Genomic DNA, 24,834 nt, shown 5'->3' with positions numbered 1-24,834 from the left:
CACATCTCAGGCTGTGACTCCAGTCATTTAGAACAATCTGTATCATTTCTTTCTCCTTTTTTTAGTCTTTTCCAAAATCTTATTCTTTTTTCCATGTTTCTTAATGTTTTGGTCCTTCAAATACACTGTACATATATATTACATCATATGATTCTTTGACTTTTTATGATATGCATTATTTTGTAACTATACTAACAGGGACATTCCATGAACTTGCTGGCAATTCTATAAGGAATGCTTATCTATAAAAAGAAAAATAATAATATAGATCAAATGTAATATTCTTTCCCACACAAATCTGGTATTTTAGAGGAAAAATTAGTCATGAGGAAAAAACAAATTAATTATTATTCAACCAAAAGTATTTATTGAGTGCTCAATCTGTGCACAGCACTGTACTAAGCATGTACCAGAGTCCAGTACAACAGAGTTGGTGGACAAGTTCCCTGCCCACAAAGAGCTCACAGTATAGAGAGGGAGACAGACATGAAAATAACTTATGGATATATACAAAAGTATAGAGGTCTTTAAAGCTACAGATCCAAATTCATAGGCAACACAGAAGGGAGAGGGAATAGAAAAATAAGGGTTTTATCATCAAAGACTTCTTGGAGGGATGAGATGTTAATAAGACTGTCAAGGTAAGGAGAAAAGTTGTCTGTTATATCAAAAGTGGAAGGGAATTTGAGGCCAGAGTGAAGACACGGGCATGTGGCCAGTTGTGAGATAGATGTACAGTAAATAGGTTGGTGTTAGAGGAGCACAGAGGAGGGCAGAGACAAGGTTTGGTTGAGAAAAAGAGTTATATTTTAGACATAACTAACTCCTTACTAACTTACTGCTTTCTTAGGAGTTAGTAAGAAAGGTAGGATGGGGAGAGCTGATTGAGTGCTTTATAAACCAGTGTTTGAAGGAGTTTCTATTTGATATAGAGATGGGTGAGCAACCACTGGAGGTTCTTTTTATTTTTGAATGGTTTTTAGTAAAATGATCCAGGCAGCACAGTGAAGTATGGACTGGAGTGGAGGGAGGTCAGAGAGGAGGCTCCAATCTGAAGCTCACTGTAGGCAGGGGACATGTCTGATTATTTTTATACCATACACTCCTCAATGCTTAGTACATTGCTCTGCACACAGTAAGCACTCAATAAATATGATTGACTGAGGCTGATGAAGCAATCAAGGTATCAGAGCAGCAGCATGGCATAGTGAATAGAGCATGGGCCTAGGCACCAGAAGGTCATGGGTTTTAATCCTAGATCCACCACTTGTCTGCTTTGGGACCTTGGGCAAATCATTTCACTTCTCTGTGCCTCAGTTACCTCATCTGTAAAATAATTATAATAATAATTGAGGTGTTTGTTAAGGGCTTACTATGTGCCGAGCACTGTTCTAAGTGCTGGAGTAGATACAAGGGATTCAGGTTATTCCACTGGGGGCTCACAGTTTTAATCCCCATTTTGCAGATGAAGTAACTGAGGCACAGAGAAGATAAGTGGCTTGCCCAAGGTCACACAGCAGACAAGTGGCAGAGCCGGGATTAGAACCCATGTCCTCTGACTCCCAAGCCCGTGGTCTTTCCGCTAAGCCATACTGCCTCCCAATGAGGATGGAGACTGAGCATCCCATTGGGACAGGGACTGTGTCCAACCTGATTTGCTTATATCCACCCCAGCACTTACTACAGTGCCTGGAACACAGTAACTGCCTAACAAATACCACAATTATTATCATTATTATATGACAAGTGCTTTGGTCAGTGTGGTAGAGGTTTGGATGGAGAGGAAAGGTGCATTTTAGTGGGGTTGTGAAGGTAGAACTGACAGGATTTAGTGACAGATTGAATATGTGGTTTGAATAAGAATGATGAGGATAATACCAAGGTTATGAGTTTGCAAGATAGGGAGATGGTATTGTCCACTGTGATGGGAAATGTTGGGGAGGACAAGGTTTGGGTGAGAAAATGAGCTATATTTTAGACATGTTAAGTTCTGGCTGTCAATGACACATCTAGGAAGAGATGTTCAGAAGGCAGGAGAGAATGAGAGACTGCAAAGAAGGAAAGAAGGCAGGGCTGGAAAGGAAAATTTGGGAATTATTCATGTAGAAATGGTAGTTGAAGCAATGGAGTGAATGAGTTCTTAATAGAGTTGGTATAGATGAAGAATAGAAAGGGATCCAGGACTGTGTCTTAAATAGCTTTGACAGTTAGAGAATGGGAGGTAGAGGCAGAATTATCAATTTGGATCTGGATCTCAGATGTCTGGAATGCAGATGCCCTCATTCAGTCATTTTTATTGAAAATTTACTGTTTGCAGACAATTGTACTAGGTTCTAAATTGTTATATCATCCAAGGGCTAATTCATATCATTGTGAGGACTAAGAAAATTTAGTTCAAATTAGTCATTTGGGGAGATTCTTTCAAAAAACCTAATTAGTATTCATTAGAGGGCTTTGTTTTTTTAGAGTAAAAATTAAACAAGAGTTTAATTTCTAAGCTCCCTATGGAATGAGTAGCTGACTCCCAAGATCATCCCCTTCTCTCTGTACAGAAGTCTTACTGATTTGGGAAAAAAAATCCAGACATAGAGGAAGGCTCTGGACCAAATATCAGAGGGAAAAATTGAAATTCCAATTTCAAAGAGGATTTCCTTTACTGTTTTGTGGAAACAGCAGGGCCTAGTAGAAAGACCACTGGCCTGTGATTGGGAAAATCTAGTTTATAAGCCTGACTCGGTCATTTTCCTGCTATGAGGTCTTAGGCAAATCACTTGATTTGTCTGTGCCTTAGTTCCCTCTTCTGTTAATTGGGGATTCAATATCTGTTCTCCCTAATTTTTGGCTTCTATGTTTTTCTGAAGGTTTATGCCATCCATAACTACAGGGGGCAAGACATTTTACAAGTCAAAAACAACTTTATAGAATCTGGTTGTTCCTCAAGAGTCTTAGAAATGTCCAACTGGAAAGCCAAATCTATAGGGGATTTGAGAGCAGCAGTTTAATTGCAGTACTTCTTTCAGTAGTTGAAATGTTCTAGATTGAGCAATAGAGAACAAGGAATTTCTTTAGAAACTGTCATCCAGATTGGCCTGACAGGCTAACTGGTGGACATTTGTGGTCCAAGGGGCCTTTTTGGCACTGCTTTTCCCTTGTTTATATTGTGGCCAGTCTATCTGGAGTTTAGGGGGTTACCTTAAGCTCCCGTAGGCATCAGGGAAAAGGGAAACCAGGAAGCAATATGTGGCAAAACCCAAATTTCTACCTGTTTCCATTAGGTGTATAATAATAGTTATGGTATTTTTAAGTGCTTACTATGTGCCAAGACTCATGTTTACTGTGCAGAAGAAGGAATCACTTCTTTATTTTTACCAAGAAAACTCTATGGATACAATACCAGAATGACTGCAGATGGAGGTGTAGCAATCTGGGAGAGATGTGTCCATGGCGTCACTGTGGGTCAGAGACTACTTGATGGCCTAAGACAAGACTATGTGCCAGGCACTGTTCTAAGCACTGGGGTGGATACAAGCAAATCAGGTTGGACACATTCCTTCTCTCACATGGGGCTCCAAATCTTAATCGCCCTTTCACAGATGAAGTAACTGAGGCAGAGAAAAGCTATGTGACCTGCCCAAGGTCACTCAGCAAACACATGATGGAGCTGCAATTAGGGCCTAGGTCCTTCTGACTCCAAGGCCTGTTCTCTAATAATTATAATAATGTTGGTATTTGTTAAGCACTTACTATGTGCTGAGCACTGTTCTAAGCACTGAGGTAGATACAGGGTAATCAGGTTGTCCCACGTGAGGCTCATAGTCTTCACCCCCATTTTACAGATGAGGTAACTGAGGCACAGAGAAGTGAAGTGACTTGCCCACAGTCACACAGCTGAGTGGCAGAGTCGGAATTTGAACCCATGACCTCTGACTCCCAAGCCCGGGCTCTTTTCACTGAGTCACGCTGCCACCTCTATCCACTAGGTCATGCTGCTTATATGTGTTGATAAGACTTCCTAGGACAGATTCAGAGGTGAAACTAGTGGCATGTGGTTCCCAAAGCTGAATATGCACATATTAGGCAGAGATCCAGAAGGTTCATTCCAAAAACTCAAATTTTCTATTTGAAAATTATCTTCTAAAAATGTGCCTGCAATATGCAGACTATGCCAAAGGATTCTGTTTTGTTCAGGGTAGCAGATAGGATAGAAGAGGAGACCTCGGAATGACATTAGCACCTTCCCAAAAGTGACTAGGAGGGGAAGCCAAAATGGTGACTAAATGTGATGTGAAAAAGCAAAGTAAAAGTGTGACCCAGGGAGGGTTGGCAGGCAAAATAGACTTTCCGTCCTTTCCCCTGAAGACCCCTCATCACCATCCCTTGTCAATTTTCATGAGTGCTGGAAAAGGAGGATATTTCTGAATGAATTTCTGAATCTGAGACCTTGATATTCACCTAACCCTCAGTACCACAGAACATATGTGTATATATGTATTTCATTTTCATGTCTGTCTCCCACCTCTAGACTGTAAATTCCTTCTGGGCAGGTGACTTGTTTACCAGCTCTGCTATCTTGTGCCATCCTAAGCACTTACCACAGTGCTGCACACATAGTAAGCACTCAAATATCATTGATTGAGTGCTTATCCAAATATCCAAGGTTTCAGTTAAAGCAGTGTGGGAGAAGACGGAGAAGAGGAAGAGAGCAATCAGTACCTGAAGAGTCAGCTTTACCCTTAGTTGAGAACTGAAGATCCAAAGAGAAGCACATGGAATTATGGACAGTAAGAAAATGAAAGCACAGTTTAATGAAAACATAATTCTTCCAGTTTCAGAAATTTCCCCTCTGCACAAGTGCAAGAATATTTTGGAGATGTAGGCAAAAGGCAGTGTTCCATAATGGATAGAGCACGGGCCTGGGAGTCAGAAGGTTATGGGTTCTAATCCTGGCCCTGCCACTTGTTAGCTGTGTGACTGTGGGTAAGTCACTTAACTTCTCTGTGCCTCAGTTGCCTCATCTGTAAAATGGGGATTAAGACTGTGAGCCTCACGTGGGACAATCTGATTACCCTGTATCTACCCCAGTGCTTTTGCTCTGCACATAGTAAGTGCTTAAGAAATGCCAACATTATTATTATAATTATGACTTGTCTATGTGACCCTGTGCAAATCACTTCACTTCTCTGTGCCTCAGTTACCTCATCTGTACAATGGAAATTGAGAATGTGAGCCTCACTTGGGACAGGAACTGTGTCCAACATGATTTGCCTGTATCCACCCTAACACTTAGTACAGTGCCTGGTACATAGTAAGGACTTAACAAATACCATTATTATTATTATTATTATTATGTATTCTGATGATCATTTTATGTTAGGGGAACAAGACATTTTCACTCCTCAAAAATATAATCAGTTAAATAAACTACCCCTATTCACTTCCTCGGGGAATGTATTTTAAGTATAACAGAATTTCCTAAATTATGTGCATACCTTTTTACTCCTCTCTGGTTCAAGATCATTTAAATTTACCATTGTCACAGTTCCATGTGTATGGAGAACTTCATAATATTGTCTTATGAAATTAATTTCAATTGGTTTGTTGTATGTAGGTGAAATGTTCCCCCCAGCTCTCTTTATGAAAAAAATAACTAAATTTCTTTTTCAATTCTGACTGCAGGAAGTGTGACAACCAAGAGGTCAAAAGGAGAAAGAAGTGATGTGTCTTAGCAGAAACACAACTGTGATGATGAGCCTTGCTTGAGGATACAATGGCAGATCAGAGTAGAAGAACCGTCCTGTAAAGCTTGGGAAAACAGCCAAAGCAGGAGAGAATCCGGAGGAACTGTCTAAAGACCTGTTTTCTCCTAATAGCCACTTCAGTACTTCCACGTGAATTGAAAACCTGTGTTCTCACCTTTTAACCCCACTGTACTATGTATGTAATTTTACATTCTGTTACTTTATCTATACCTTATTTTATCATTTCTCATCCTGGCTACAATACATACTCCTTGAGGGCAGGGATTACTTCTACTAGCCCTGTATTCTCCCACAGGCATATTCCAGTATTCTGAATAAAGTTAGCATTCAATAAAGACTATTGGTTCATTAATTTTCTTGGGTGAAATGTGACTATGAGCACTAAAAGGATACTGGAAGCAGGTGATCAAAAACACTAGTCATCAATCCAGCATATTTATTGAGTACTGTGTGCAAAGTACTAGATTAATTCCTTGGAAGAGTGCAATATAAGAATAAAATAGTTCCCTGCCTACAACACATTTACAGTCTAGAGGCAGAGACGGGCATTAATATAATGTAGGTATGCAAGGGCTATGGAGCTGAGGGAGGGGTGAATAAAGGATGCAGATCCTACTGCAAGAGCAACATAAAAGGATGTGAGAGAAATCATGGTGACCTATTTGTAGTCGGACACTCATTCAAAATTAATTCATTCAATCATATTTATTAAGTGCCTACTGTGTAGAACACTGTACTAAGTGCTTGGAAAGTACAATTCAGCAACAGAGACAATTTCTACCCAACAATGGGCTCACAGTCTAGAAGTTTAGAGACAGTGGGGAAGAAGGCCACTTCTTTAATGCAAAAATGTTTTTCTGATTTAAAAAGAATAGGAAATAAATCATTCCAGATCTGGATTTTGAGCTGAATTCTTGGCAATACTACTAGCTTATTTAACTTTTAGTAAAGCACTTAACATCTATGCTAATAATATATAATAATACTTTGATACTCATCCCAGCCTCACAGTACTTAGTATTGTACTCTATTTCCTTATCTGTAATAATAATAATTATGGGATTTGTTAAGTACTTACTTTGTGCCAAGCAGTATTCTCAGCACTGGCATAGATACAAGTTAATCAGGTTATCCCACGTTGGGCTCACAGTCGTAACTCCATTTTACAGATGAGGTAGCTGAGGCACAGAGAAGTTAGGTGGCTTGCCCAAGATCTCAGAGCAGACAAGTTGCAGAGCTGGGATTAGAACCCACGTCCTCTAACTCCCAGGCCTGTGCTCTTTCCATTATGCCATGCTGCTTCTCCAATCTATTTAATCTATTTTAATGTTTTTCTCCATCTGTGGACTGTAAGCTCCTGTGAACAGGATCATAGCTACAAACTCTGTTGTATCGTACGTTGCCAAGCTCTCAGTACAAGTGGTCTGCAAACAACAAGCTCTCAGTAAATAGCATCGATTGATTGACTGATAATACACATAGTCTTTTCATTTACTATTGGATTACTTATTTCTAAGTGCTGGGGTAGAAACAAGGTTATAAGACGAAAACACAGTCCCTTGTCCGTAGTCTGTTTTCTCTCCATTTTCACAAAGAAGCATAGGCCTGGTGAGCTTTGGGCATGGCCAAGGGTACAAATTATACCAGCATGGATGTGGCAAAAATAGTTCTCAAATCCAGGACTCTCATCAGAATCTCCTGACTGCCAGTCTCATTCTCTCAGCCATGCCATCTACCCTAGATTGTTGAGCCCTTTCTCACACAAGTGTTATGATATCCCCAAGTAATATCAGTAAGAGTTCTAGGACATAGCTGTGGCATAGTATGTATCCCTGAATTACATAATATGTACATTTTTATCTTTAATATGTTCATACCTGTTTATATACATGCATGCATTCCAAACCAAAGGATTAGGTATACTTTTTTTTTCTAATCATTGTCTTATGGGATTGCTTTTAAATTTGTAAAATTAAATTAAAATTTTAAAAATATGAATGAATTACAACTTTAGTGGAAAAAGACATACTGCAAACAGCTTTATTTAATAAGTTATTGCTATAAGTACTATTATTTTAAAGAACCTGTAAGCAAAACTACTTAGGTTCCAAATGTGATCTGAATTGAATTAATATATTTATTAAATGGAAGGGCTTTGAACGTAAGGTAAAATTCCAAAACACTCATCTCATTCCCATTCTTACCGAGAGATTTTTTTCAAACTTCTGGATTTGTCATTCTTTGACGCTTTCAGAGGCAGAGAACTGGAAAAGGCCAGGAACAGTAAGCACCAATCAGAACAAAGAGGGAATAAAAGCAGGAATTCAGGCAAATTGGAAAGAAATGAGAAACAAAAGAAAAATTATTTGGCAGGAAAAGACAATCAAGCACATGCATAGGATAACACCAGAAATCAAATGGTGATGGGGCGCGGGGTGGGGAGAGTAGCTTAAAAAAAGGATAAAGTGCCATTAACAATGTCAGTGCATGAAAGAAAAAAGCAGTAATTTATGATTGCAGAGATCTTTTTTTCAAAAACTTCAAAATAAAAGTACATGTGAGGTCATGGGTTCTAATCCTGACTCCACCACTTGTCTGCTGTTTGACCTTGGGTAAATCACTCATTTCTCTGGACCTCAGTATAATCTATAAAATGGGGATTGAGACTATGAGCCCTATATGGAACAGGGACTGTGTCCAACCAATTTGCTTGTATCCACTCCAGCGTTTAGTACAGTGCCTGGCACATAGTAAGCACTTAACAAATACAATAATAATGATGATAATAAAACAAAAAAAGCATTAACTAAAAAGGTGAATTAGCTAGAACTTTCAGTTCTTTGTCACCATTTGTAAAACATTTACACTCAAGGGTGAATTGTGGCTAAGATCAGCAATAATATGTAAACAAAATCCAGATATCAAAATAAAAATACAGATTAAAGACTTCATTTTTTATATCATAGGAAGGGAGGATAGTATTTAGGGCTTTATTGTAAAGACAATGTTTTCTTAAAAAAAGCTTACAGAACTAGAGATGCACTCTGCTGTTTGGTTTGAGAATGACTCAAGTTGGGCAAATGTATGATATCGGTCAGAAGAGTCTCCTAAAATTCAATTCATTCAATAGTATTTATTGAGCGCTTACTATGTGCAGAGCACTGTACTAAGCGCTTGGGATGAACAAGTCGGCAACAGATAGAGACAGTCCCTGCCGTGTGACAGGCTTACAGTCTAATCGGGGGAGACGGACAGACAAGAACAATGGCACTAAAACTGCAGAGTTCACTTTTGGAGAAACAAATCAAATGGCATATGTGGTTTCATTTTAATATGATCTGGTGTTAAATGATTTTTCTTTAAAAGCCCCTCTGTTTCCCATAAAAAAGGTCCAGCCCTTTCTAAGAATTCAGGCTTTAGCCCTATCTATACAGTATACATTTGGGCCAGATCCCTCAAGGGACTAAATTAATTTCTGCTTTAAATTTGGCACTCTGAAGAGTTGCAAACCTTTCCACCTTCCTGACTTCCCACCAGTAGATGTTTACATCTTTGAAAGATTTAGTTTTCAAGCTCTCTTTAACTAGAGTGATATTTTGAAAGAAAAGAAACATTATTTTATAAAATCATTGAACACAAATACCTTGTAAGCATCTTTCAGAAGTACAAAAATTTTCCACCAGCAATGTAATGATAGTGGAATTTCTTAAGGGCAAACTTTTAAGTATTCCTTAGCCATTTAACTTTCGGTAAACTTTAAGAAAGTCTATTTTATTGAATCTACTTAGGTTTTAACTTTTTTGGCAAATATAACTTGTACAGAAATGACCATAAGCCATCAATTTTAAAAAAAAAAATTAGTTGGTGAAAAGCTATGTCTACAAAATGAATAGTCACTGAATCATTATTATTCTTGAAAATGAAAATGCAGAGTATGGGTGAGAATGTTTTGAAACATGAACTAATATTGCCATCAATTGGAATTGATGCTAGAGGCAATTCTTTGGTTTAAACTATTTAAATTACATGAATAAAATCAAAATGACATCCTTCTCCACATTACACTGGCTTGATCTTCAATAAGTATGAATTTAAAATTAGCCTAGTTTGAAAATAAAGTGAATTTGAAGTAAAATTGTTAAACTTCACCTTAGAATAGTATTATTCATGAAAAATAACTTTACTGCATTATATATAAATATTAAGGCTAGCTTCAGGTAATAAAACTTAAAACATAAAATTACCTTACTTATAGTGTCTTTAGTCCTATGCCAAGGAGCATATATTTCAAGTATGTGCATTTAACAGCTTGGTTTTCTGAACAATCTCTTCTGCTCTTAAAAATCTGGCTTTGCAAAGATTATTACTGCAGAATTTAAAAATGTGCTGTGTTCAACAATAAATACCAAAGTCCTGATTTTGATGTAAGCTGAATTCCTCTGTGCCCCATCATATGGTTTCATTTTTCCTGCCATCTCTTCAGGATGCTAAAAAAACACCCCCTAATCAAATGAAAGTAGCAAACAGTGCTGCCAACTTCAATTGGTTTTTGGGAAAGGCTTGCACAAAGCCAAAAAAATAATAAAATCTGTTTGACTTTGTTGACACAATAGCATAAATACCACACATTTCAGGGTGAAATATTTGATGGAAGAAATACCGTAAAATATTTGGTATGGGTGTTTTTATTCACTACCTTCCACTGTTATCTAACCAAGGACAATGCAGAAGCAAAACATTCAAGAGTAACATTTACTAAGTGAACATGAAGAGTACATTATTGTTAAGGTCTGATGAGGTTTTGAGGTATTGAATCATAATGAAAAAGCAATTCATCTCACCGCTGTGTATCACTGCAACCTGGATTGTTCATTGAGTTTCTAAGATTTTTAAACTCCAGCAATACTAAGATTCACTGCAGACATGGGGCAGAGGATCAACAAACTGATACTATCAAACAATTCTTTGAAGTTTTGCCAGCTACTGAAAATATGATGAAACTTTGAATTGTATCAATTATACTTATTATAGGTGTTTCTCACAGAAATTTGCATAATTAGATAATTACACAATAATCACATGAACATTTTTTTTCTGAGCTAATCCAAAATGTATTAATGTAGTTTCCAGTCTGGAAATAATTTATTTCAAAGAAAATAAATACCATATCTTAAAGTCTATCATGATAATGCTATTTGAAGTTGGGTCAGTGTTAATCTAATAATCTTAAATCCTTGAGTTCATTCACTAGTTCTTGTTTTTAGCAGTCAAAATGAATGAGGGTTCTTACCTATAGTGATGATAGTATTTATTGAACACCCACTGGATACAATTAACTGTATTGAGCACTTGGGAAGTATCAAATAGAGAGGTTACACAATACCTGTCCACAAGGAGCTTACACTATTTTAGGAAGAAAGACTCGGGTAACATGAAAACCATGAGAATAGCACCCAGTCAGTCAATCATATGGAAACACTAAGAGTCCAGTGATCTTCATTCTGAGGGGGTAGTTATATGATCATTCTCCTTAAAGACAAAAAAGACATCTTTGACTTACCAGCAGTAGCTTTGGGGATCACTTGAATGGCCCAGATTGGAAAATTCAAGATCACTATTTTACAAATTGCTTCATTTTACTGTTTGTGCATCAGTGGACTACCCACTTCACCTGGAAAGTTATCCAAACTTGGCTTCACCGGCTCTGTCCTCTCCTGGTTCCCCGACCATTCATTGTCAGTCTCCTTAATGGGTTCCTCCTCTGCCTCCCACCCCATACCTATGAGGGTCCCTCAAGGTTCAGTTCTGGGTTCCCTTCTATTCTCCATCTACACCCACTCACTTGGAGAACTCATTCACTCCCATGGCTTCAACTACCATCTCTATGCAGATGGTACTCAAATCTACATCTCCTCCCCTGATCTCTCTCTCTCTCCGCCTCTCTCCAGACTTGCATCTCTGCTTGTCTTCAGGATATCTCTACTGGATGTCCTCCCTTTATCTCAAATTTACCATGTACAAAACAGAGCTCCTTATCTTCCCAACCAAATCCTGTCCTCTCCTTGACCTTCCCATCACTGTAAATGGCAGCACCATACTACCTGTCACACAAGTTTGTATTCTTAACATTATCCTTGACGCCTCTCTCTCATTAAACCCACATATCCAATCTGTCACCAAATCCTGTCAATCCCACCTTCACAACTTCGCTAAAATCCACCCTCTCCTTTTCATCCAAACTGCTACCATGTTAATGCAATCCCTCATACTATCCTGCCTAGATTACTGCATCAGCCTCCTTGCTGACCTCACAACTGCCTGTCTCTCTCCACTCCAGTCCATACTCCATGCTGTTGTCCAGATCATCTTTCTATAGACATGTTCAGGACATATCACCCCCCTCCTCAAAAATCTCCAGTGGCTGCCTATCCATCCCCATTTCAAACAAAAACTCCTCACCATTGGCTTTAAAGCTCTCCAACACCTTGCCCCCTCTTACCTCACTTCACTTCTCTCCTACTACAACCCAGCCCAAGTACTTCCCTCTTCTAGTGCTAACCTTCTCAGTGTACTTAGATCTCTCCTTTCTCATTGCTGTCCCTTGGCCCATGTCCTGCCTCTGGTCTGGAATGCCCTCTTTTCTCAAATCCACAAGACAATTACTCTCTTCCGCTTTAAAGCCTTATTGAGGCACATCTCTTCCAAGAGGTTTTCCCAGACTAAGCCATGCTTTTCTTCATCTCCCACTTTTTTCTGTCACCCTGATTTGCTCCCTTTGCTCTTCCCCACCCCCCTCCCCAGCTCCACAAAACTTATGTCGATATCTGTAATTTTACTAATTTGTACTGATATTTATCCCCTTGCCTCTAGACTGGGAGCTCTTATTAAGCTTAATAAATATGATCGAATGAAAGAATGCAAATAGTAAGACTGGGGCAAGAGTAGAAATATCACTAGTAGTGGGATCATAAAGAGTAGCTAACAGGAGTCAGAACAGCAACCTAATCCTAGCATTATCTTCTAGAAAGACTGTCCAAGAAAATCGTATTTACATTTCTGTTATTTCATCCTGGGGTAGACCCAGATTTAAATTCAATGTAGTCTTCGTAGATACGTATAAAAAGAGCAAACAGAATATTTATGTTAAATGTGGTTTTTAAATTCTCAAAATGAGTTTAAATTGCGGGAAGAATTAGAAATAGAGAAAAAATTCTTGACTGTAAAGGTGATTAAATTTTGGAACTGATAATCAGTAAAGTTTCAGAATAACCAGACCTGGAAATCTTTTTAAAAATTTTGACAATTACCACACTTTAATAGTCTTTCACTTTCCTGAAACCATAAAATCTAGTACTCTCTAGCTATTCCATATTATAGATGAGGCTTAATGACTTAAGGATATTTTCTAAAGTCCCTTAGGAATGATAAATAATTTCCCTGCTCCCGCTTTTCAAGCTTATAAACCATAGCAGTGTGATGATAGTAACCCCTTGGAGTTACATTCATCTCTCTTGTGAAATGAAAAGGCTACCTACATCCTCAATTATTCTTTTCTCCACAGTCACTAAAATTGATAGCTGACATTTGCTGTTGTACTGAATACTTAAAATGAAATTTTGTAGTCTTCCCAGCAATAATCCTTCTCATTTGCAGAGATAGAATGGAAGGGATGAAGAAACAGTTCTGTTAGCATTGTCAGCACTGAAGCTTTAGAAAGGTCAAGGACAGCTCAGAATCTACCTGAGGATGGTTTCTCATCCTCTATTGCTCTAAACTTATTTGTTCTCAGTTTCTTGGGCCTTATTTTTCATTTGTTAAAAATAATTAATCTTACAATAGTATTTATTGAGCACTTGTGTAGAGCACAATACCACTAGGAGAGTACAATAGAGCTGTTAACATATTTCCTGCCCTCGAAAACCTGAGTCAAGCAGAGAAGATAGACGTTCATTTAAATTATAGGTGAGGGAAGCAACCAAATATGTACATAGCCAAAAATTCCATGATCCTAATTTTTCAAGTTTGAGGACACTGAATTCTAGTGCTTCTTTTCCAGTCTTAGTTTTTAAACTTTTCTTTCTGTTCTTCATTTGTTCTTGACTTTAACTTTGCCTAGGACACTTCTATTTTATTAGGTTTTTGTCTGCCAATATAGTCCTCTCAGTGGCTCAATCTCCATCATAACAAATTTTATTTTTCCTTTGTCCAGTCGAAAAAGAACCTGAAACTTGCCAGCAAAGCTTTTCTAGGCATAACATAAGATTCCCAAAAAACACTTTGTAAAGAAGAGCCTCAAGCATGCTTGCATAGAACTTGTCAGGTGTAAGCATAAAACATTTTGCATTTCCTGAGCATGTTCAGTGCTTCCCCTGCCCTGCCAGGAAGAAAATATTTAAGGGACTCTCATTCATAGGTAAAAGTAGGGCAGGCTAGTGGAAAGAGCACAGCCCTGGGAGTCAGGAAACCTAGGTTCTAATCCTCGCCCTGCCACTTGCCAGCTGAGTAAACTTGGGCAAGTCCTTTAGACTCACTGTGTCTCAGTTTCCTCATCATTAAAATGGGGGTTCTCCATCCTAATTAAACCTTCAGCCCCATATGAGGCAAGAAGCTCGTTGCGGGCAGGGAATGTGTCTCTTTACTGTTGCATTGTACTCTCCAAGCAACTAGTACACTGATGTGCATATGTTAAGCGCTCAATAAATACGACTGCCTAACTGTGCTCAACCTGATGATACTGTACCTAACACTTTTAATACAGTACTTGGAACAGTGTAAGGTGTTAACAAGTACTTTTATTCTTATTATCGCCATTATATTATTACTGCCATCAGGAAGCTTCATCTTTGAGAGTATCTTGGACACTCATGAAACAGCAACAATTTGGGGTAGGGGCTGGGGGCAAGGTTAGGTGACGAAGACAGTCCTGAAAAGGCCAGGGAGCTGGTCCTAGTCCAACCCAAGCAGCTGCCCACCAAACAATTTCTATCTGCTTCTGACCTGAAATGAGACCATATCAAACCATAAACCAATCTGGGCCTGACTTGTAAATTTCAATACCAGCAGCTGCTAGATGTTGTAATTCATACTGACAAATTTGTCTTAGAAGTCTAGGGTGTTAGCAGCCAATGGAACTAGTCTTGTATATTCAAAACAATCAGAAATCCATGGCAAAATAGTTCCAATTATGTTAGGTGGTCCCAGAGATTTATTCTATCTCATGCTGATTTGAGTCAGCAAGAGCATTTTGTGTTTATAAATTCATCTCCCAAAATATGTCTGTCCCTTGCCGTTGAGATTTGCTTTCAGTAAGCATTCAGTAAATGCTTTTTGACAGTGATGATGATGATGGTAGCTTCTTTTTAGTATGCAAACTGTAATGAAACTGCAAATCAATCACTTAATAATTATGGTATTTGTTAAGCACTTACTATGTTCCAGGAACTGTTCTAAGCACTGGGGTTTATACAAGATAACCAGGTTGGACACAGTCCCTATCTCACAAAGTGCTCAAAGTCTTAATCCCCATTTTACATCTGAGGGAACTGAGGCCCAGAGAATAATAATAATAATAATGATAATAATAATGATGGTATTTGTTAAGTGTTTATTATGTGCCAAGCTCTGTTCTAAGTGCCGGGGTAGATACAAGGTAATCAGGTTATCCCACGTGGGACTCAAGTGAAGTGACTTTCCCAGAGTCACACAACAGATAAATTGCAGAACCAGAATTACCATCACCTTCTGACTTCCAGACCCAGGCTCTCTCCACTATGTCCATTAATGTTGAGCAGACTATATTTAGTACATTCCCTTCAGTTTCCTAATACTGGGAAGATGCTTTTCCAAGGATTAAGGCATGGTATTTTATCATCTCCAAGGGTATCTTGTTTTCAGAATGTGAATAATGAAATTGCATGTTATCCATAGCATAGATCATAGATAGGACTGTATATTTACTGCCCTAAAATTTTAGTAAATCAAGAATTAATTCATCACACTTGATTTAGAAATGAGTAAAAACCTTTCTGGATTTATTCAGAAATTTAAGCTCTCCAGAATGAGGAGGGAAGCAGAAAGGGCTAGTGGATAGAGCACAGGCCCGGGAGTCAGAAGATCATGGGTTTTAATCCTGTCTCTGCCAGTTGTCTGATGTGCAACCTTGGGAAAGTCATTTAACTCTCTGTGCTTCAGTTAGCTCATCTGTAAAATGGGGATTGAGACTGTGAGCCCCATGTTGGACAGTGACCGTGTCCGATCCAATTTGCTTGTATCCACCCCAGCACTTAATACAGTGCCTGGCACATAGTAAGTACTTAACAAATAGCATAATTATTCATTATTATTATCATTTTCAAAATATCTTCATGCCTGCATGCAGGTCACCTAGAGGGAGAGGTGAATTTAGGATTTGGGTTGTCTCAGAACAGAGTATAAACAGGTAGGAACACCCTGACCTCTATTTTGCTTATGACAGACATCTGCAGGAGAGAGTGGGGCATGTTAAGTCCCTGGAGCTAAAATAATTTCACTCATGTTGTCCACTCTAGCATTTGTACCTCTTCATTCTCAGAGGAGGCCCTCTTCAGAGTGGTAGAAGGAAGAGTAGGGTACCTGCTCTTGCCCACAATCTGTTTATAAAATAACAGGTAGGGTAGCTGATCCTCTCACTCTGAAGCAAAATGGATCCACCAAATGTAACTGTGGGCCTGAGGCAACTTCTTCTTTAGTCCAGTGAATCCAATGGCTCTGGGCAAATCAAATGGCCAGTTAGAAAATAATTCATAGAATTTGTGTTATGTTCATTTAATCTGGTGACATCAGAGATTAAGACATATAGGAGGTTTATCAGTTCTACCTTCATGCCACTAAAATCAACCATTTCCTCTCCACTGAAACTGCTACTGTCCTGATACAAGCACTCATCATAACCCCTCTTGACTATTGCATCAGCCTCTTTCTCTCTCCCCACTCTAGCCTATACTTCATTTTGCTGCCTGAATAATTTTTCTAAAAAAAATTCAATCCAGGCTTCCCCACTCCTCAAGCACCTCCATTGGTTGCCCATCCCCCTCCAACATCAAAGGGAAACTCCCTACCATCATCTTTAAAGTGCTCAATCAATTTTCTCCCTCCTACCTTACCTCTCTGATTTCCTACCACAACCCCATCTGCACAGTTCACGCCTCTAATGCCAACTTACTCGTTATAACTCAATCTTATCTATCTCACAGCTAACCTCTTGCCTTCACTCTCCCTATGCCCTCACCTTCATATACTACAGACCACCACTTTCTCCACCTTTAAAGCCTTATAAAAATCACATTCTTCAAGTGGCCTTCCCTGACCAAACTCTTGCTTCCCCTACTCTTTCTATCTTCTGTATCATATATGAATCTGTATCTTAGAAATACTGGATAGTCACTTCACCCTCGGCCCCACAGCACTTAGGGACTTATCTGTAATTTATTTTAATATCTGTTTCCCCCAGAAGAGTGTAAGTTCCTGTGAACAGGGAGAGTGTCAGCCGACTCTGTAGTATGGATCATCCCCCAAGTGCTTAATACAGTTTTCACACAGTAAGTGCTCAAAGAATACCACTGATTAAAGAAATTTGATATTAGTACATTATTACTAGTTAACTTATTTTATCTACCTTCTTACAGAAGGTTTATTTTCCCTCTGAGATTGCATTTGAGGGAAATTCTGATAAGCTTCAAAGTCTGCCTGATAGTTGCTGTCTGAGGTTGCCGGTGGTCTTGCATCCCTTCCTTCCTCTCCTCCCCAGCACTGCGCTACTATCTAGTCTTGACTTTTAGAAATTCCTGAGTGGAAGATTAGGGTTTGAAGTTTAGAAAAATCCCCGAAGAAAGTCAGAGAATCGGATGGGCATACACATGCCTCGCTTCCTGGTTCTACCAACATTAGACTCTAAAATGCCCACAGACACAGCACAATCCCTGCTAATGTTTACTTGACACTTAATGGTAGTTTTACCACTGAAGATTTGGGCAAAATCAATCATTTTCTACTGAGAAAAAAAAGTTCAAAAAAGTGTTCTGGCCCATGCAGAACTAGTTAATATAGTGAGGAAGTGGTAAGGAATGAAAATAGAGTAAGGGAGGCCAAGTAAGGAGGAAAGAAAAGAAAAAAGGAGGTTAGGGATGAAAATTCTATTAAAAATCCCAACCTGAAACTTGCCTGCCTCAGCTATGAAACAAAGAGAGAGAGAGAGAGAGAGAGAGAGAGAGAGAGAGAGAGAGAGAGAGTGCGCACGCGCGTATGCACAAGTATGTTTAATGGGGTGGAAGGGGGAGGAATAATGATGAATTCATGATAATTTAGGGTTTTTTTCAATTCCATTTAAGTTGTCCCATGTTGCATTATATTGAAATTTCTAAGGAATTTACAGAAATTCAGAATGCATTCTGTTCAACTAATTTTATATTAGAAGGAACAGTATATCACCTTGCTACTGTTGTTTGCCATACTCAACATAATTCATTCATTTATTCAATTGTATTTATTGAGCATTTACTGTGTGCAGTGCACTGTACCAAGTGTGTGGAAAGTACAGTTTGGCAATAAATAGAGACAATCCCTACCCAACAATGGGCTCACAGTCTAGAAGGGGGAAGACAGACAACCAAACAAACCAAGTAGACATGTATCAATAGCATCAATATAAATAAGTAGAATTATAGATATATACACATCATTAATAAAATTAATAGAATAATAAATATCTACACATTTACACAAGTGCTGTGGGGCAGAGAGGAGAGGAGAGCAGAGGGAGGCAGTCGGGGTGATGGGGAGGGGAGGAGGAGCAGAGGAAAAAGGGGGGCTCAGTCTAGGAAGGCCTTCTGGAGGAGGTGAGTTTTCAGCAAGTCTGTGAAGGGAGAAAGTGTGCTAGTTTGGCAGATGTCCGGAATTCTGAGGAGTAATGAGTTCTCCTGTTATTCTGTAGAATTTTCTAGATAATTTCATTGCAATCTGTCAATGATGTTCATTTAAATATGTCAAATCTTCCCAAATATGTGCAAATTTAGCTTACATGGACTTCATTTTCTTGAAAATGATATCTGGAACAATACTTCCAACATGAGACTTAATGCTGTACTGTCAAATCAGTTTAAATATGATTGGAAAGCTCTGAAACCAGCTGAGAACACTTAGTAATAACTCCCCAAACAATGCCATTTAAGTAATTGAGAAATTCATTTTGTTACCTTCTTTTACTGTTCAAATTTGCAGACACAGTACTTGTAAATGACTGAGTTTCCATCATTGCTGCAGCTTCTACCACAGTGTCAGGTATTTGCTTCAATTCTCTTACTTTGGGTGGCCCACATACTTTATTTACCTATTGCAAAAAAAGAGAAAAGAAAATAGAGAGAATTAAATAGTAGAAAATGACATAAAATATTTAATAAATTAATAATGACTGTGGCATTTGTAAAGCAAGTGCTTATGTGCTAGGCACTGGACTAAGCACTGGGACAGATACAAGCGAATCTAGTTGGACACAGTCCCTGTCCCTCATGGTGTTCATAGTCTTCATCTCCATTTTACGAATGAGGTAACTGAGGCCCAAAGAAGTTCATTCATTCAATAGTATTTATTGAGTGCTTACTATGTGCAGAGCACTGTACTAAGCGCTTGGAATGTACAAATTGGTAACAGATAGAGACAGTTCCTGCCCTTTGACGGGCTTACAGTCTAATCGGGGGAGACAGACAGACAAGAACAATGGCAATAAATAGAGTCAAAGGGAAGAACATCTCATTAAAGCAATAGCAAATAAATAGAATCGGGTTATGTGCATCTCATTAAATAAAATAAATAGGGTGATGAAGATATATACAGATGAGCGGAGAAGTACAGTGCTGAGGGGATGGGACAGGAGAGGGGGAGGAGCAGAGGGAAAGGGGGGAGAAGAGGGTTTAGCTGCGGAGAAGTGAAGGGGTGGGTAGAGGGAGCAGAGGGAAAAGGGGAGCTCAGTCTGGGAAGGCCTCTTGGAGGAGGTGAGATGAAATGACTTGCCCAAGGACATACAGCCGATGAGTGGTGGAGGTGGGATTGCAACCCTGGTCCTCTTGACTTCCAGGCCCGGGCTCCACCACTATCTCACACTTCTAGGAATGTATCTTGAAAGTAAATAGATTGCCAATTTGTCTCTTGGAGGATTAATTTACAACCCATTAAAACTTTCTATCCTTGTAAAGCTATTTCATTTTCTTTTGAGACTTAATTAACCTAAAAAAAATTACAGAAAAGAGTAACCTAAAAGATCTTTAGACTTCTTCATCCTAAAGTAAGCCTAAACTAGCTTTCTCATAACAAGAAATTTTTTTCAGAGTGCTATTAAAGTCCCATTAATCTTTCACCCTAGAGCAATAGGGGACATAGTAGAAAATTATCAATCTTGAGAAACTGTGAAGTGGAAGCTAATGTTCTATTCTGTGAGATCGGGGAAGCATGTAATAAACTCTCCTTGAATTCTGTGGCTTAAGATACATGAACAAAGATTAATCACTTCCAACTAGCAGTCCTCCCCAGACAACGAAAAATAGGAAGGAGTTGATCAGGAGAGCAGAGGTTTTCCCATGTTCAGGCCCCATATGCTTCATCCCCAGAGGAAGAACATTTTGCAGGAATGTTTTGGTACACCAGGCCAAGCTGCTGATCTTCAGCTGATCTCTATTAAGCCTTCTCCTTGCTGTTCAGGAAAGGGCAATCATTCAAATGGAATGCACCTAATAGTCTAGACAAAGAATGTTCTCTTTCAAATGCAATTTGGCTGGGTAATAAGAGACCCTTAAAGAGTAATTCCTTATATGGTGAAAACCCAATTTTTGACAAAGGATTATAGAAAACACTGCCAGAATCCCCATGCAGATCAATGTAATTCACAATCAATGAAATGACACTTACAAAGATTTCTGTTATTGGTAGGAACACCATCTATTTCCTAAACACATCTCTGATCACTAACAGAATTGAAGCTTATCTCTCTTGTACCTCAATATAATTCTCTATTCTTAGAGCTCATGATCAGAAGAAGACTCCTCAATATATCCTCAAATTTAAGCTTTGTTTAATATATGAGCATTTCCTGCACTAATGGTTACTATTGTCTAAATTATGCCCTAAACATGTTGTTATAAACTGACATTTGATCATGATACTAGGCTAGACAAACAAAATGTTTTCCCTTTATCTTCATTTGTATTTCCTATGGTACAGTGTTCATGTCATTTTAAAAATTCCAAATTAAATAAGCATAAAGGAATCCTAATCACATGATAGGCAGCAACATCATAACCTTTCATTCCTAATGATACTGAACTTCAAATATATATAAGGCCCTTTTTCCTCTTCCATAGAGCAGTGAGATCACCTGGATAGTGGTGCAGCATTTCGGTACCTAATACCCTCACTCAATTATTCCTAGTTGCCTCGTGCTTGGTATTTACTGATATAGAAGATTTAAAATATGGACATCCCTTCCACCTATGCACACTGCTAAATTGTGTGTGCAGCATCTTTAGCAAAGGTGAAGATTAGATTTCTCACATCTAGTTCTATTCACTTTTTTATGGTATTTGTTAAGCACTTATCTTCCAGGCATTGTACTAAGCGCTGGAATAGAGACAAGCTAATCAGGTTGAACACAATCCCTGTCCCACATAGAGTGCACAGTCTTAATCCCCATTTTACAGATGAGGTAACTGAAGTGCAGATAAGTTTCTCACTTATGCCAGAATCATGTCAGCTCTGCATTGGGACTTTCAAATGAAAATCAGGTATTATCAATCAATCATCTTATTGAGTGCTTACTATGTGCAGAGCACTCTTCTAAGAGCTTAGGGGAGCACAATATGATAGAATTAGCAGACACAGTCCCTGCCCAAGACAAGCTTACAGTCTAGAGGGATTCAGTGATGAGAAATGAACCCTACCATCAGCACAACCTTGAAGTTACCATTTCAAATTAAATGACTTGGATTGAATTTATATTAATCCACTTTGCCAATTTAATTTGGACATCACAAGGCACATAAGGGTGAAATGGATACCTGGATAGCTAATGAATATGTTGTATTCTAGCCTCTTGAAAGGGCTTATTTTGGGGTATAGTGGGTATAGTGGATATTCTATTTCTTAATAAGGATAATAATAATGATGATGGCATTTATGATGTGCTTACTATGTGCCGAGCACTGTTCTAAGCACTGGGATAAATCTAAGGTTATCAGGTTGTCCCATGTGGAGCTCACAGTCTTAATCCCTATTTTACAGATGAGGGAACTGAGGCACAGAGAAGTTAAGTGTCTTGCCTAAGGTCACACAGCTGACAAGTGGCAGAGCTGGGATTAGAACCCACGACCTCTGACTCCCAAGTTGTGCTCTTTCAACTAAGCCACGCTGTACATCAGAGCATATTCCATAGATTTGGGTGGAGAGTAAACTTTGGTTTATTTTTCTGTGGGAAGGAGATAAATAAATTCCCTCCTTCTGCAAGAGGGAAGTGAAAAGAACACAATGGAACCTCAGTAAAGCACAACAGCAGGATAATACACACATGGAACAGGAAAGATATTGAGGGATGACTTGTTTTAAACAGTCTACCTGAGTAAGTCACAACTAAGCAGTTGTTTAGGGACTCTTAGTTCTGTTCTCCAGAAATCATATAACTGAAGAATCATTTCTCCTATTCACCTCTCTCCTTCTCAAAATCATTAGTATATATTGTGTACAGACTGCTCTACTAAGTGCTTTGAAAAGTACAAAAGAGTTGGTAGATGTAATCAATCAGTGTTTTTTATTGAGCACAGCCTGTGCAGAGCACTGTACTAAGCGCTTAGGGGAGTACAATACCACAGAATTGTTGGACACATTCCTTGACCACAAGGACCTTACAGTGTAGAGGGAGAAGACAGACTTTAAAATGAATTACAGTTATGTACATAATTGCTGTGTGGCAGAGGGTAGGTTGAATATGAAGTGCTGAAAGGGTACAGATCCAAGGATAAGGCTAATGCAGAAGGGAGAGAGAGTAGGGAAAATAAGGGTTTAGGCAGGGAAGGCTTCTTGGAGGAGATGTGATTTAAATTTGGCTTTGAAGATGGGGAGAGTGGTAGTCTGTCCTTCATGAAGGGGGAAGGAATTTCAGATCAGAAAGAGGAAGGGGCAAGGTGTCAGCAGTGAGATTGAGGTATGGTGAATAGCAAAGTGTGCAGCCTGGATTGTAGTAGGAAATGAGTGAGGTTAAAACAAGAGGGGAAAAGCTTATTGAGTGCTTTAAAACCAATGATAAGCAGTTTCTGCTTGATGTAGAGGTGGATGAGCAGCCAAAAGCACAGGCTTGGGTGTCAGAGGTCATGGGTTCTAATCCCAGATCCGCCACTTGTCTGCTGTGTGACCTTGGGCCAGTCACACTTCTGTATGCCTCAGTTCCCTCATCTGGAAAATGGGGATTGACAACCTGATTACCGTGTATCTACCCCAGACACTTAGAACAGTGCTTGGCACATAATAAGTGCTTAATAAATGCCATTATTTATTATGGGTTCTAATCCCACCTCCATCACTTGTCTGCTGTGTGACTTGGGCAAGTCACTTAGCTTCTCTGGGCCTCAGTTACCTCATCTGTAAAATGGGGATTGAGCCTTTGAACCCCACATGGGACAACCTGATCACATTATATAGCCCAGCAATTAGAACTGTGGTTGGCACTTAGTAAGCACTTAACAAATACCACCATTATTATTATTATTATTCTCCATCCCTGTCCATGAGGACCTTACAGTCTACAGGTTTACATCAGAGGTCGACAGCTCCAGTTGTTAGAAAAGAAAAATGTGATTTAGCAGTAAACTCCCCAGCTTTATTGTACTGTACTCTGCCAAGCACTTAGTATGCGCTCTGCACAAGAAAAACTCAAAATATACCATTGACTCACAAATAATTGATAACTTTCTTAGGTAACTTAAAAGCTAAATTCATTCTGCCCCTGCAGAAGCCTTTGGTTTCTTTCATGGGCAAAAACAACAGTACTCAAACGTTTTTCCTTCAGTTATAATTGGTTCATTCATTTATTCAGTCATATTTATTTAGTGCTTACTATGTACAGAGCACTGTATTAAGAACTTGGAATGTACAATTCAGCAACAGATAGAGACAATCCCTGCCCAACATCGGACTCACAGTCTAAATGGGGGAGACAGACAACAAAACAAACCAAGTAGTCAGGCATCAATATCATCAAGATAAATATAATCATAGATATATACACATTATTAACAAAATAAATAGGGTGATAAATAATATTACAAATATGCACAAGTGCTTTGGGGAGGGGAAGGGGGTAGAGCAGAGGGAGGGACTAGGGGCGATGGGGAGGGGAGCAGGAACAGAGGGAAAGGGAGGGCTCTGTCTGGGAAGGCCTCCTGAAAGAGGTGAGCTCTCAGTAGGTTATATTTTATTTATACTTGCAAGTAGTTTTGAACAAAAATCAAAATACCAAGGCAGTCAATTTATAGGAATGAACAATAGTTTTGGAAATTTATTTAAAAGTAAAAGCTCTGTTTTATCCTTCTCCTTTCAATTGTGTATACACACCTTTAATGGTATTCACCATGTTAAGCATCACAAAATAATTGATGTATGTTAGTATGATATAAAGATGATTTTGTCATTAACAGGACAGAAAGAACTCTGCTTTTTCTTTAGTCTTTTTCTTTTAAACCCAACTAGTCCATCCAAACAAGTAACTCATAATCATCTTTTACTTCATATCATCCTTGACAGTCTCACACCTTCACTCAAAATATCTCTCAAACTTGCCTGCCTTTCCCAGCACAAAAGGAAATTTGAAACCTAACCATATCATTATTTTTTAAATCGTACCTCAAGTTTCTTTGCCTACCTTAAGGCTCTCCCTTCTCTATCATACACTCCTTCAGTGCCTGTTTTTAGTAATAATAATAGTAACTGCGGTATTTATTAAGCACTTTATGCCAGGCACTATACAAATAGCTAGGGTAGATAAAAGGGAATGGGGTTGGATACA

At 38.8% G+C, this 24,834-nt stretch overlaps 1 protein-coding gene across 2 annotated transcripts in view; it reads right to left on the bottom strand.

The window, feature by feature from the left end:
• Positions 1 to 24,834, bottom strand: part of LOC114814718 (glypican-5-like) — an 866,559-nt gene that overhangs the window by 572,036 nt on the left and 269,689 nt on the right. The window contains exons 4-5 of one of the 2 annotated variants that reach the window (XM_029073932.2): positions 18,989 to 19,122; positions 7,964 to 8,023 (exon numbers count right to left, since the gene is read on the bottom strand). In XM_029073932.2, the coding sequence (XP_028929765.1) occupies positions 7,964 to 8,023; positions 18,989 to 19,122 (194 nt within the window). The remainder of the gene's footprint in view (positions 1 to 7,963; positions 8,024 to 18,988; positions 19,123 to 24,834) is intronic. The other variant, XM_029073939.2, reaches the window with a different exon arrangement.

The sequence above is a fragment of the Ornithorhynchus anatinus genome, chromosome 1 (genome assembly GCF_004115215.2).
Source record: "Ornithorhynchus anatinus isolate Pmale09 chromosome 1, mOrnAna1.pri.v4, whole genome shotgun sequence".
In the NCBI taxonomy this organism is placed as follows: domain Eukaryota; kingdom Metazoa; phylum Chordata; class Mammalia; order Monotremata; family Ornithorhynchidae; genus Ornithorhynchus; species Ornithorhynchus anatinus.
This window is presented reverse-complemented; position numbering and strand designations above follow the sequence as displayed.